The 15,976-nt window shown below is 41.1% G+C and overlaps 1 protein-coding gene across 1 annotated transcript in view; it reads left to right on the forward strand.

Moving 5' to 3' along the window:
- Positions 1 to 15,976, forward strand: part of MYO16 (myosin XVI) — a 622,320-nt gene that overhangs the window by 162,295 nt on the left and 444,049 nt on the right. Inside the window, exon 3 of the mRNA XM_074983196.1 lies at positions 12,159 to 12,229. Within this exon, the coding sequence (XP_074839297.1) occupies positions 12,159 to 12,229 (71 nt within the window). The remainder of the gene's footprint in view (positions 1 to 12,158; positions 12,230 to 15,976) is intronic.

Consider the following 15,976-nt stretch of genomic DNA (forward strand, 5'->3'; position numbering starts at 1 on the left):
TGCGCAAGTCCATGGGTCTGGATTTAATGCACCCCAGGGTATTGAGGGAATTGGCAGAGGTCATTGCTGAACATTTGGCCATTATCCTTGAAGACTCTTGGAGATCAGGGGAGATACCGGATGACTGGAAGAAGGCAAACGTAGTGCCCATCTTTAAAAAAGAAAAGAAGGACAATCCAGGGAACTATAGACCTGTCAGCCATACCTAAATCCCTGGGAAAATAATGGAGGGAATCCTCAAGGAATCCATTTTGGAGCACTTGGAAGAGGGGAAAGTGATCAAAAGTAGCCAACATGGATTCACCAGGGGCAAGTCCTGCAAAACTAATCTGCTTAGCTTCTATGAGGAGGTAACGAGCTCTGTGGACATGGGGAAGTCAGTGGATGTGATATACCTTGACTTCAGCAAGGCTTTTGATACGGTCTCCCACAACATTCTTGTCCATAAGTTAATGAAATATGGATTGGATCCTTGGACTATAAGATGGATAGAAAGCTGGCTTGATGGTCGGGCCCAACAGGTAGTGGTCAATGGCTCAATATCTGGATGGCGGTCTGTTTCAAACAGAGTGCTGCAAGGCTCGGTTCTGGGGCCGGTGTTATTCAACATCTTTATTAATGACCTGGACGAGGGACTGGGTTGCACCCTCAGCAAGTTTGTGGATGACACAAAACTAGAGGGAGAGGTAGATTCGTTGGAGGGTAGAGAGGGAATCCAGAGGGACCTGGATAAATTGAAGGACTGGGCCAAAAGAAATCTGATGTGGTTCAATAAGGAGAAGTGTAAAGTGCTGCACGTGGGGCGGAAGAATCCCAAACATTGTTACAGGCTGGGTACCGACTGGCTCAGCAGCAGTACAATGGAAAGGGACCTAGGGATTATGGTGGATGAAAGGCTGGATATGAGTAAACAGTGTGCCCTTGGAGCCAAGAAGGCTAACAGCATACTAGGGTGCATTAGGAGGAGCATTTCGAGCAGATCTAGAGAAGTAGTTATTCCTCTTTATTTGGCACTGGTGAGGCCACATCTGGAATATTGTGTCCAGTTTTGGGCCCCCCAGTATAAAAAGGATGTGGATTTGCTGGAGCAGATTCAGTGAAGGGCAACAAAAATGATTAAGGGTCTGGAGCACAAGACCTATGAGGATAGGCTGAGGGATTTGGGCTTGTTTAGTTTACAGAAGAGAAGACTTAGAGGTGATTTAATAGCAGCCTTCAACTTCCTGAAGGGGAGCTCTAAAAAGGAGGGTGAGAAACTGTTCTCAGTGGTGTCAGATAGCAGAACAAGGAGTAATGGTCTGAAGTTGAAGAAGGAGAGGTGTTGGTTAGATATTAGGAAAAACTACTTCACCAGGAGGGTGGTGAAGCATTGGAATGTGTTGCCTAGAGAGGTGCTGGATTCTCCGTCCCTTGAGGTTTTGAAGTCCCGGCTGGACAAGGTCCTGGCTGGGATGACTTAGTGGGGGTTGGTACTGCTTGAAGCAGGGGGCTGGACTAGATGACCTCCTGAGGTCCTTTCCAGCCCTGTGATTCTGTATTCTCAAGTGCTCCTTCTGCATTGGTGTTTCTTGCGACCATCTCAGGTGTCTCTAAGGCCAATTTTGAGGATGGTGCATGTATCAAAATATGTTACATATAAGCAGTGAAATTCTCCTCTGTTGAGGGCTGAAAGGCTGTAGTAGATCTGGACTCATCTGATGTACTCAGGTTAATTTAATCCATAATGAGTGCGTGTGAATTGTGGTTATTACCGAAAGTGAAGGAGGCATTGTTTATATCCAGGAAATTACATTTTGCAGTGAAAACTAAGATTAGTGTCAACTGAAGCAAGAAACATGTAATAATATTATCAGTAAAGTTCAATGGATTCAAAACACTGAGGTCTAGATGCATCAGAATTAGACTGTATATGTGAAATGATTGTTGCCTGATGCTGTAAAGCATATTGTCAACATTTACTTCTGTACGTTTCTACACACACACAAAAAAAAAATCCAAACAAAAGGAAATATATAATCTTTGAGCCAGATACTTAGGGAGGAAATGGGAGATTCAGATGGCTGAATACCTCTGGGAAGCTCCTTTGTAATCAAGGGAAAGAGAGGGAGATTAATAATATTATCTTGATCAGCATTGTCAGGTGTGTCTCAGAAAGGCGTTGGATGTTGAGTAACCACAACACCAAATTCATTAGGATTTTATTAGTTAAATATTAATTTTCCAGAAATCATGTTGTTTCTTCTGCATCTGTTACAGTGAGGTTTAAATTGTTTGGTATCTTCAGGCACAACTGTAACACAAATAAACATAGAATCAGATTACTTCCTAGGAGAAACTCCTCTGAAATCATTTGAATTGCACTTGTATACTGGACAGAAAATTTGACCTATAAACAATAAATGAAGGGTTATCCCTTTTCTCGCCAAGCAATTACATAAAATGTGGGGCCTAGTGCATTATGTCAGATTGGAGAAGTAACAGACGATGGAAACAGAATGTTTTTTCATGAAATCCTGTTGATTTAGAATGAATGTACAAAGCCTTTATTTCCTTTGTTTTTGTGGTTCATCCAATTCTTTCTCCTCCTTTTCTGATAACCTTTCTGCAACCAGCTGAATTAATTCATTAATCAATTCTTCACCACGTGACAACAACAGGTCTCAAACGTCATCTGTCTACCTCATTGAATCCTGCTTGAGTTGCAAGCTGAAGAATAGAATTTGAATGTCTCTCACTTTACCCTCAAACCATGGAAATAGTTCTTTTCAAACACCATTAAAGATACTTTGAATTATTTTATACCATGCAGTTGCAATATTTTCTACAGCTATTTTGACATTATAATTCTTCCACAACTGCTTTATTGTTGGTTTGTCTTCTCTGTCTGATGCAGATATGAGATACTTCATCACCAGTTGCAGATAGTCAGCTTTAAATATAGCAGTGATACCTTGATCCATTGGCTGAAGGATGGAAGTGGTATTTAGGGGCAAAAAACCACCAGAATGTTATTGCCATAGTCTTTGACATTCGTAGGGTGACTGGGAGCATTATTGAGGATCAGCAGACATGTATTATCCTGACTTTTTTCAGCACAATATTTTGAGATGAAAGATGAAAGTTAGCTTGTTATGTAATGAGCAAAGACCTGCTTGGTCGCTGTCATGGCTCCTTCCCCACTCTAGCAAGACAAATGCAGGAGTGGGGGACCAGCAAAAGTACCTCCAAAACCTTATCTACCAGGTTTTGGTATAACTTCCACCCCCAGAATCCTAAAAACCTTAGATTTTGGGGATAAAATTCACTGCCACCACCCAAGTAATAATAAGGAAACCAGGGAGAGACTCCTTGGGAAATCTCAGCCCCAAAAATAAAAAACCAGAACACAAACGTTAACCAACACCAGGTTAATAAAAGGAAAAAGAGTGAACTTTTATTATTACAACAATACCCATATTGCAAGCCTCATGACTAGATGGAAGAGTCACAAAGTAAAACGCATGGGTAGTCTCCACCATGGGCCTAGAACTTTGTTACAAGGAGAGTAAAAGAACATTTCTAAAAAGTGCACAGACATCAGATCCCACTTCCCAAACCATAAAACAATAAAGCCTAACGGACTTATCTAAACTTTACCCTACTTACAGAAGATTGGAGGGCCTGTTCTTGGAAGGAGATATTCTGTGTCTGTTTCCCCCACAGCCAGAAAGAACAAGAAGGAACACAGGACAGAAAAAGGGAGGAACCAAAAAATTCAATTCTTACCTACATTCCCATAGGCCAACCCCACCTGGCTAAGGAGGTTAACCCTTTTACTCCCAGGCTGCTGGCTAACCCTCATGATCATGACAGTCACCCAGGCCTTTCAATTAGAACATCATACCACAGGTAATGATGCCTTGTTTGAGACTTTAAGTGCTGTCGGATTTCCTGAATGGTGAACAAAGCAGATTCAATTTCATGTCTCCTTCCAAATTTTCATGAAGAAGTAACGTCAGTTGATTCTTCGAGGCTTTGAAACCTGTTGCATTTGTTTTATCACTTGAGATAAAGGTTTGAGGAGGCATTCTTTTCCAGAAAAGCTCTGTTTCATCAACATTAAAGATTTGTTTTGGGGAATATCCACGTTCACCAATTGTTCACTGCAATGTGGCTGGGAAAATGTTAGCTGCCTGAATATCAACAGATGCTGCTTTGCCAGTAACATGCAGACTATGATAATGTGAATTCACTCTAAAGTGCTCAAACCAGTCATGACTTGCTTTGAATAATACTTCTGCAACCCCAAATTGTCTTTCTTCCTCAGCCTTCTTCTACCTCAGACAAAAACAGGGTTTTTTCCTTTATGATGAGAAAGCACAAAGGCATGTTGTGTTCATTATGGCTGTCAATACAATGCATTAAAATTCTTGAATGTTTATCTATTATTGCATCCCTGGCCTTTGTTATTTGATGCAACTTTTAGCTCCACCAGCATACATTTCTGCCATTTCATGCAGAAAGAATAGATAAAAGAAGATCGTACGCGCTGTCGATGCTGCCAAGTTCACTGCCAACCGTATGTCTTTCGATTACTGGCCCTCTTCAATTCTGGTAATAACTTCAAGTTTGTCAGACATGGATATTGCTTTCTTTGGTTTCTTGGCCTTAGTGACAGCTCCTGAAAACTTTTTCACATCTAGCCCCATGATGATCACAAATAACAAAGATGCTTGAAGATTAGTATCACTCACAGTCAAGATTACATAAACACAACAAAGCGTGCAAGCCAACTGGGAAGAGCTGGGCAGCTCATGGAAATGAGTCAGCCTCACACTGTATAGTGTGGTATTCCTCCACATTTGTTACTTATGAAGCGGACGCTCGGATGAAGGTTGGTTCTTCTTTGTACTGAAAATAAGTTTGTAAATTGAAAAATAGGTCTAAATTTACACTGTTGTAGTGAAAATTCATAAATCAAAAGTTTGTAAATTGAGAGATAGGTGTAATCCTATTTCAGGACCAAGCACATTAATTGACAAGAGTTCAAATCTCCTGTCCTCAAAGTCTTTGTGATGTGAGATCCCTGTAGTACTGCTGACTCTACAGACCAGCAAAGAGGAAAAGGGAAGTCAAGTTAAAGAAAACATTCAAGTTTTTATCCACCTATTTTGTACATAAATCAGCCATATATTTGTGAACAAGTTCTGCATAATATTCATTTTGTACTGGGTTTCTGTTTGCACTTTGTATAATGTCTGTGGAGTAGTCTCTGTGGTTGATTTCTGCTGAAAAAGCAATGATGACCACTGTTGTCATCTACCCTCACAGGAATTTCAGCTCACTGTGTGCAAAAAAGACTTGCATATGTTTCAAATTGCTCCTGTATTATGGCTCATTGGCATGAGAGAGAAAATCAGGCATTAAAAGAGGGCGCTATTTTTACCTTCAACAATGAGTCATTAATAAAAGGAGCTAAGGCGTCATGACCTTGTTTCACCCTTTTCCCCCCAGCCCCACACAGTTGGGCTGCTGGAAGTAGCTGTGGGGTAGGGGAGCCTTGACAATGCAGCTTCGCTTCAAATAGTAGGGAAAGGCAGGGATGGTTTGTCATTTGGATACTCTCTGTATTCGTGACATAGCTCCTGTGTCATATTTCGGTGTTCCCTGTAAGCCATGAACCTGGCTTACAGGGAAGCTACTTACGAGCATTTCGAATGTTGCTTAGCTAGAACACCCACAGGTAGGTTTTATGTTTCTCTTGGTGGTGCTTCAGTGCTCATAAAAATTATATTCTGCGCATGAATGGAAGAAAATATCCACACATAGATGTAAAATATTAGAGTGAATATTTCTCAGCATGTGTGTCATGCTGTCCAGAGTGTCTCATGATTATGGGTGCCAACCTCAGACTGTCAGAAAGTGGGGGAGACATCCCAGCGTGGTTGTATGTTATATAATTAGATTTCACCATCCCAGTAACAAATGTGGTCTCATGGGCTACGTCTACACGTGCAGCCAACATCGAAATAGTCTATTTCGATGAATAACGTCTACACGTCCTCCAGGGCCGGCAACGTCGATGTTCACTTCGACGTTGCTCAGCCCAACATCGAAATAGGCGCAGCGAGGGAATGTCTACACGTCAAAGTAGCACACATCGAAATAGGGATGCCAGGCACAGCTGCAGACAGGGTCACAGGGCGGACTCAACAGCAAGCCGCTCCCTTAAAGGGCCCCTCCCAGACACAGTTGCACTAAACAACACAAGATCCACAGAGCTGACAACTGGTTGCAGACCCTGTGCCTGCAGCATAGATCCCCAGCTGCCGCAGAAGCAGCCAGAAGCCCTGGGCTAAGGGCTGCTGCCCACGGTGACCATAGAGCCCCGCAGGGGCTGGAGAGAGAGCATCTCTCAACCCCCCAGCTGATGGCCGCCATGGAGGACCCAGCAATTTCGACATTGCGGGACGCGGATCGTCTACACGGTCCCTACTTTGACGTTGAACGTCGAAGTAGGGCGCTATTCCTATCTCCTCATGAGGTTAGCGACTTCGACGTCTCGCCGCCTAACGTCGAAGTTAACTTCGAAATAGCGCCCGACGCGTGTAGACGCGACGGGCGCTATTTCGAAGTTGGTGCCGCTACTTCGAAGTAGCGTGCACGTGTAGACGCAGCTTTAAAGTGCTATAACAGTCTTACCACAAAATCCATATCCTTGGACATTCCAGTCTATTGTGCCACACAAGCAAGTTTGACATTGTGATAGATGGTCACTTTACACCAAAAATCACAGCAATATCCTGGATCCAACTTGTCCCAAAGGACCAGTTGCTTACCCTAAGTCATTTGTGCCCAGATTGCGAGGAAAAGACAATAATTGTAACCAATCCTGTAATTAACTAAAGATTTATTAACTAAGCAAAAGAAAAAGAGCTGTTTACAAGGTTGAAATGGGAAGCATATGCACACAAATGAGTTAAATTTGTAGGTTTTAGAAAAGGAATAAATGTTTAAGCAGATTTATATATTCTTTGAGGCTGAGCCATGCCAACAGCATGGGGATTTCTTGCTTGTGTTTAAGAAGTTTTGTGCCCTCAGTGTCCAGAGAGCATAAAGAGACCATGGGTTTTTCTCTCTCTTCAATCCGGAATGCAAGCTGTTGAAATGTGTTCATGAACAGGCCACCCTCTCCTGAAGGGAGAGAGGAATGCAGTCAACAAGGTCTCTGTCCTTTGGTGCTATTCAGTGCTCCTTTGCCTTCAATGGGCCATCTTGTGTGCGGGATGAGTGCTTTAGCGACTGCTTCTTTTTCCTATTGGATAAGTTACACAGTAGCAAGGGTTTACAAGGAAAATACTCATAATATCTGCATCCAGAATATGAAGTTATACTAAGTATGATTAATACATACAACATCTTACAAGCTCTCCACAAATTCGAGACACTCTAAACACACTTATAATACTAATATCTATTTTAACTACCCTAACTCGAAGGGAAGACTGGTGTCCATCTATGTCTTTGTCAGTATGCCGTGAAGCCCTGGGTTTTGCTTTGATATGGCACTTGGTTGGCCAATGGCACAATATAATTTCCAAACAGTGCACAGCACTGGCCTAGGTCTGCTCCCTTTCAAGTCAGCAGTAAAACTCCCCTTGACATCAGAGAGACCAGAATTAGGCCAACGCTGAGTACTGTTTGGAAAATCCAACTTTTAAGGAATATGTACCCCATTTTCTTAATTTTCCAACAAGAATTATATGAGAGGGCGGTAGCCAGTTGTAGTTCAGTTTTGTAAAGTTTCTTTTACTGAAATTGCAACATAAGAGCAACTACTTAGATACAGCAGAGGGGAAGAGAGAAACTGTACAGAGAATAGGAGTGAGAGGGTGCCAGGAAATTTTGGCAGTCTTGCTATTGCAAGGCTCCTGAACAAGCTTTTGTGTGTGTGTGTTTTCATAGAATCATAGAAAATTAGGGTTGAAAGAGACTACAGGAGGTCATCTACTCCAAACTCCTGCTCAAAGCAGGACCAACCTAACTAAATTATCTAAGCTAGAGTTTTGTCATGTCCAGTGTTCGGGAGTGCAAGGCAAAACGCTAGAGGGTTTTGTCAGCAAAATCCATGGCACATCCAGGCTACATCTACACTAGCCCAAAACTTCAAAATGGCCATGTAAATGGCCATTTCGAAGTTTACTAATGAAGCGCTGAAATACACATTCAGCACCTCATTAGAAATCTGGCAGCCGCGGCACATCAAAATTGACACTGCTTGTCCAGGCGGGGGTCCCAGCAACTTCAAAATCCCCTTATTCCTAACTGGTCCTTTCAAAAAAGAGCCCCATCTGGATGAGCTGCGCGGCAGTGAGCCTCATCAATTTTGAAGTGCCATGGCTGCAGGTATGCTAATGAGGCGCTGAATATGTATTTCAGCGCTTCATTAGTAAAGCTCGAAATGGCCATGCAAATGGCCATTTCGAAGTTTTGGGCTAGTGTAGACACAGCCCCAGGTTCCCAAGGGTGTTCTGTCAACAGTAAGTTGACAAAATGCAGCACTTTTGTTGACAGCTGTACCCCACTTGCCACAAGGAAGAAAGCCTCTGTTGACAGATTTGTTGATAGACAGCTGGTCTGGATGTTCTGGGGGGGAGGGGGAGATGGGAGTGGGGGCAGCAGCTCTATTGACAGACAGGACTTCCAACACACTGAGCAACCCTGTCTGCTGTGCTTCTAGCTGGCCAGTTTGCCAATAGCGTGGCTGGGCAGTCTGGCCGCTCTCTGTCAACAGAGCGGTTCTCTCTGGCTTGGCAGTTGGCCATGATCTGTCGACAGAAGTTTTGTTGAAAGATGTCTTCTGGCAAAAACATCTGATGACAAATCCCTGTAATCTACACATAGCCTATGACTTTAGTAGCTGTAACCTAAGAGGAACAGTATGCCCCAACCCCTTTGAAGGCACTGTGTAATGCTTATAGTACTGATGGGACAAAAAGTCCAGCTTTTTAGCTTTAGACCATAATGGAATGTGTTCTGGAGGGGACAAGGGGCTGGTATCTTTAATCACTGAGCTTCTACAAATGAAAGGAGAAAGAAATAATTTGTGGGCTTTTCCCCCTTCATCCTTCCACTTTTGCCAAGTTTATGGCAAGTCTAAATGTGCTCGCCTTATGTCTCCATCTTGCTCAGCAATTGTGACATAGTCCATTTAATCCACATTACTCAGTGTTCTGCTTTCCAATTCAAGGGCAATGCCAAGAACAGCAATAGAGCTCAAGAGTATTTAGCTTACAGCATTGTGTTTGCTAGAAATCAAAGTCCTTTTGCAATTATGTAAATTAAATGATGTAACAAACAAATAAAAAAGCAAATGGTGAGGTACTGTGGATTTATTCTTTTGGTTTGAACTTACAGGCTGGCTTAGACTGTCCATTTTCAAAGCCTGAAATGAAACATGGGGTGCAATTTGTTGTCATTAACTGTTGTTTTTTTATTCTTACAAAGTATATACTTACATATATACTGCTTCTATATTTAGAGTAGCCTCTCCCTTCCATTTAAAACTCATTTTCAATATAACATTATCACACTTTAACTGTTTTAGCTGAAATTTTCTGTTTGATGTCTCTTTCATATTGATATTTTTAAAAAAATGATCATGAATGGGTCACTCATTTCAGAAATCAAATCTAGTGAAAATTGCCAGTTTTTGAAAGATCTAACAAACAGACAAAAAGACCACATCTGGCCATTTTTGAAAACCTCTAGTGCTTCTGTGGTTTGTAGTAGTAACTTCAAATTACATGATACGAAAATGCATCCATAAGTTTCACAGATATACATTAAGATTTAGCTAAGTTGTAAACCTCTGGAGAAATAAACACTAAAAGAAACACACACAAAAAATAACCCCCACCATTTCCCCATATGCTGCATAACAGATTCATCACTGCTCTGTTAGTTTTGTGTATTCTCAAAGCACTTTCTATGCTCCTAGCTCATTCTTACCTGTCCAGCTCAGCATCTTTTACCTTGTGGCAATGATACAGAACTAGAGGTCATTAGTTCAAATCTTGCCTCTGTGACAGATGTGGCAGCTTCTTGGGAAACTATATTGAGTTAATGTATCATTGTGGGCCTGGCATGATATGCAATTTCATGGTGAATTGTGACTATAATTTTCTGGAAACTAAGCTGGTTAGGCAAATTGACTGAGGCTGTAACTTCTCCAAGAACACTGTGACTTGGAGATCATATATACCAGCTCAAACTGGACTCTCTAGAGACTAACAAAGAAAGTACTTTCAGGTAAACATCCTGTATTTAAACTGATTCAGAGCCTTCTTTCTGACCCAGCAAGTGGGGAAGAGATTGATAGGGGGTGGATCATTTGCTGGTTATGGCTTTCCTTCATTCCCTGTGAAGCACATGATATTGGCCACTGTTAGAAGGCAGGATAGTGGGCTACATGGACCTTTGGTCACACCCATGATGACTGTTTATATAGTCTTATGTGGTAAATTTTGGCAGGTATCAGTACTTCCAACCCTTCCCTAAAGTCCTAAGTTGGAGGTGGGGTGGCCTCTGTTAAGTATTTTAGCATGCATTTAGCTTATTTTATATTTAATATGCTTCCTTTTCATTTCTTCCACCATGTGAATAAACAAGCTTACTTAAAAGAGCTGTGTGGTAACTTATAGCTGCTGTCAATTTCATTATCCATAGCCTTCAAAGAGATAGCAGAGGACAGACCTTGCCCTGGTTAGGTAGTCTAACCTGCTGGGAATATCACAGTGGAGGCAGAGGACTGCGCAACCTGGAAAAAACATCAGTCAAAAGGGAGTGATATGTGAGTCTCAGACCCCAAGAGGAGATTGCTCGGAAGCTGGGAGCCCTTATTTCACCAAAGAGAGGTCACTGCCTCTTTCAGTGACTGCTTTTAATATTTTTATTAAATTCACAGCTCTTATATTGAATGAAGCACAAGCATCAGTGAAGAGCAAAAATGAGATACATCTGATGAAGTGGGTGTTTGCCCACAAAAGCTTATGCTCCAAACTATCTGTTAATCTATAAATTGCCACAGGATTTATTGATTTTGCAGATACAGACTAATACAACTACCCCTCTGATACAGTGAAGACCAAGTTCGTAGCTCCACTGTTCAGGGGCTGAGACCCGTAAGACCTATCCTGTGTGGTTTTATTACTATGAGCCACTGCAGTGGCACAGAATTGCTGAGGTCCCATCCTACCCAGCATATAACTTCTCTTGCACCAGGTCTTCCTGAAGAGGATGTAGAACCAGCTTTGCTTCTGTAAAGGGGCAGTGTGCTGAGAATGTTTCTCAGGGGTGATGGCATTGTGGATTTTCTATGCCAGGTAGCCTGTGCAAAAAGGTTGCACTGCACGATGGAATTCCCTTGATAATGTCTGGCCTTTTCATTATTCAGTCCTGCTCTGGAATGAACCCTGATAGAGTGAGTTAGTCAATTCCTGAATTCCAAGTGAAAAGGTTATAAAAGCCATAGAGACCAAGGACAAAGAATAAAGAATTATCAATCCTGACTGAGCACCAGTATGCAGGGCTATCTTGTGTTCTCAGTTAAATGCCTGGGTTCATTTCGAAGGAGTTTGAAAGAGCAGAATGTGATCCCAAATATCTCATCAGAAATTATGCTGTGTCAGGGATCAGGCAATGTGCTGTAGAGGCTGAATGGAGTGCACTTGCTAAATTGTGGCATGAAGATTTATTTCAGGCAATATAAATTATGAGCACCAGTCTCAATCATATAGTGAGAAAAGCTTCTAGGTCTCCTGGGAACTCTGCAAAATACAATAAAATCAGTTAACTTTGTTTTGTACTCACATTAACATGGTCTAATGCGGTGACTTTCACCTTGCTATGGAATACCCCATGTTCAGAACTACGGACATACAGCTACACTCTAGAGATGTCCCTGATATTGCTCATGGTTGGCATAGTTATCTAAGGTCCTGAACTACCATATGTAGCCATTAAAATAAATGAGGTAAGAGATGCTGACATGATAGTTGTACAAATATTAACTCAGAGGTTTGCATATATTATTAAGTCTCTTAATGAAGATGATGAAAAATCAAGCTGGGTGAATTGCTCGTTAATTCTTTCTCCTTCTCTTTTCATTGATATTTCAGTGCTCCGGCTACTAAAGGATGGTGCAGACCCTCACACCCTTATTTCTTCAGGAGGCTCCTTGCTCCATCTGGTAAGAGTGATTGAAGATTAGTGTTAGTGACAGTGGATAAATATGACAGGATTCTGAGTAGCATATTGGGTGCATTAACAACAAGAATGGCTTTGCAATAATTTTTCTTTATGTGCACTGAGCACCATGGTGATTATGATTACATCCAGCTGTGCACATGAAATACATGATTGCATTCAAAAGGCTTATGTAGGGATGCATCATGTAGTAAGCACAGTTACTAGCAAAATCCAGAGAGATGTTTTATGCATAAATTATCTGCCCAGTAAGTAAGAGCAAAGAAAAAATGTACTGCTTCCCAAGATGGAGAAATTAACCTTCATTTCAAATTGTGCCATTCCTTCCTTTTGATTTTTTTCCATGTTGATCTCTAACAAATGGAAATCTAATGCAGTATCTCCAGTTAGGTCACCATAGTTGTTTGTGTATTGGATTAAGTGATTAAAGGAAAAGAAAGTGGGTTGGTGTGCATAATGTAATTTACATAGAGAGAGAGAGAAATATAGCAAATGCACTGCTGCTGTGCCACCTTTAGTTACTTGGAAGTATAGTTTGGCAATTCAGGACCCACAGCAGAGTTGTAAGATGCTCTATTTTATTTTGCTGGGTCACATCATGCATGCCTTTTTTTTCAGTTTTGATCCATAGGTGTTTGCAGGTATCCTGCATTTTGGTTTGAGGGGTAGGTCAAATGTCCCAGCATCTCAGGAGTATATGCCAAGATTGATCTGTTTTGGAGAGACAACTATTTATTTGTTCAGATTCTTTCAGAAGGTTCACAAGCATTCATGTAAGACTGTCCTAGTTTTCTAGAGCGTTTAAAAAACCCAACAAAAACATGCTTCCAAATTAAGGTTAGTACAACTGAAAATCCAAATTTAATCAGATAGTTCTAGTGCAAGCAAAGCAAATAAATCCAATGGAAGCAATCCTATGACTAGAGCTGCTACTACTTTATATTTAGACAAGGAAGTAACTAGTGTGTCTGATACCAAAATAAATTGTATGCACTCAATCTATTTTACAAAGTGCACTTGATCCACCACTGCAGCTGCAGTAGCCTTTAGAAAACATGGGTGTGTGTCGGGGAGTCTACTTGTGGGATGTGGCTGAAGGTTTTATTTTTGATTTGTCAGAGCCCTGATGCCCACAGCTGAGTGAAAATCAGAATTGCTGCCAAGTGGCAGTTTCAAGACTGCAGTATTTATTTTCTTCCCCAAACCTGCACAGCAAGCTGAACTTGTCAAAAAATATTCAGGGAATGGGAGTGAAATACTTCATTTCAAATCAGTTCAGCATGAAAGTGAGTTTGTCTGTTGAGATGCACTGCCTCATAGGAGTTGCACTTTGGGAACCTCATCTTCTGTGAGGCAGGCTGCCTGGCTGCATCATGTCTCCTATGATGCATCCACAGCCATGTGTCTCCAATGGAGCACCAGGCTTCCTAGTCAGAGGGGAATTGGCATTGCATTCCAACAATAAGAGAAAATGGACACCCTAATGGTGGTTTCCCATGAGGTCATTAAGCTACATTTCATATGGTGGCTAAGGATGAATTGACTCAAAATGTAGTATTTTGGGTCATCTCAACCAGCTGAAATATTCCAATATATATTGACCTTGCCCAAAACAAAATGTTTCTTTTAGATTTTCCCAGTTGTGAGTTTGAAAAGTTTTAGCAAAACCAAAACTTTCCCACAGAAAAGTTTTATTTTTGTGGAAACTATACTTTCTGTCAAAAAAAAACCAAACACTTTTTTACAGAAAATTCCCAGACAGCTCTAGTGATGACACAAGTTGCTGGCACAGCATGCATCCCCTGCCTTTTACTCCCTAGCCAGAATCTTTCACTTTGGTGCTGTCTGAGAGTAGGAGTTGAGAGTGATTTCTGCTACAACAACCCATCTTCGTATGATATGTCTGCTTTAGAGAGCTCTACAACACCTAAGTGGGATTAAATGATTCAGATCCATGCTGGATTTGAAAATATTTTGCATTTATTTGAGTGTTGACAGTATTTGCTTTGTCAACATGGAAGAAGATATATACATTTACATTTTCTGGATGCCACATGAAATTCACAATTTGTGTCAAATCCTGTGTTTGCAAATGATCCCCAAAGTGTGAGTAAGGGAGCAGGATCTACTTCTTTGTTATACACAGATGGCATAATCCAAACATAATGTGCAGGACAAAGGCACTGCTTAAAATTTTGGCTTTGTTTTTTACTAGTACTCGATATCAGTGATGGGTTACCACTGAAAGCCCTCATAGAAAAGAGGGATTTAAGTGAAGAGATGTGTGTATAGACAGGGTGACTCCTTAATCTTTTAAATTTTCAAATATAAGATCCATGAAGTGTTAGTTAAAATTTCTGCCAATGTTCACTTGACCATAAGCTGATTTGAAAAATTTTTCTGAAAACATCATTTGGAGAATAAGAAAAAGTGTATTGAAAAACAGCGAGCTTTCCCAGTTAATTGGTAATCTCTCTGATAACCAAAGTTCAGTACATTTTGTGTAGTTCTGCTTTCTAGGGGAAAAGATCCTGTCTACTTTCAAATCAGTTATGATTTAGGAACCAAAAAAAGTTGTAAGCCAAGACTTTCACAAGTGATATGTGCTCTGGAGTTCCAACCCATCTTAAAGGGGCCTGAAATTTGTAAAGGTCCTCTTAACATAACACCTCTTTAAGGTGTGTCAATTTGGGCACCCTAAACCTGAGTATCTCAAAATGGCTGATCGCATCCTAAGGCCTTGCCCCTAGTTAACAGTCCAAAGGGAGCAAGGCTTGTAAATAAGATGTCCCACGCAAATTTTTAAACCAAAAAAAAGCTTCTGCAAGAATCATCTGTTACGCTACGTGGCAACTGGTACACTCGTTTTGATCAGCAGTTTTAAGTGAACAGCATTTTAGGTTTTTTAGCTTAATGCTTCATGGCCCATTACCTTTAGTAAGTCTCCTGTGGGGCCTGACACTCCTAAGTTACCCCATGATTCCCATAGAAGTGAAAACTCTATACAGGAAGAAACATGATATACTCGTGACATGTAAGCTACTGACATGTTTAGTGAGGACTGTTAATTTATTTTCTGCCAAATCCTGATACCATGGGAGACAATGGCAAAATGCACATTGATTTCAGTGTGACCCAATTTGACTCTCTTTTAAAACAGTACAAATACATGTGGGGAACAGTCATGCTACAAATACAGCAGCACACTTTATTTCAAATTAAAGAAATAACTTGGACTTTATTGAAAGAATGGCTCACTCGGATCATTTACATAGCAGTTTTTAAAACCTAACTGGATGCAACCTGCCGCATGTAAGGTTTGGCTTATGTAGGATCATTCTGGATTCCTAGCCATTTGCATGAGGCAGCTGCTCACTCAAGAACTAAACTGAAAGTACGGTTACTATAAAACGTAATGAAAACATCTTAAAATGTAAAACTGTTTCATTTCTTCTGCCTCCTGTCTTCTCCCCACTCTTCCAAACAGGATTTCTTTAGTAAAGACTGCTGAAGGTGCTGAATTAAGCGCACTTTTAATTTTTTTCCAGACTGCTATATTAGTGTGTTTTCAGCCTTGGTACCTGGAGGTATTAAGTTTTGACCTAATTCCCAATAAACATGAGTGGTAGCAGTGCTCAGGCCCAAAGCTTTCTGGAAATGCCACCTGGCATGTCAACCCTTGCAGGAATCACAGTATTGTTGTTTTGGTATGACCAGTCAGTCAGCTCCC

This window comes from Carettochelys insculpta, chromosome 1 (assembly GCF_033958435.1).
Source record: "Carettochelys insculpta isolate YL-2023 chromosome 1, ASM3395843v1, whole genome shotgun sequence".
Taxonomy (NCBI): domain Eukaryota; kingdom Metazoa; phylum Chordata; order Testudines; family Carettochelyidae; genus Carettochelys; species Carettochelys insculpta.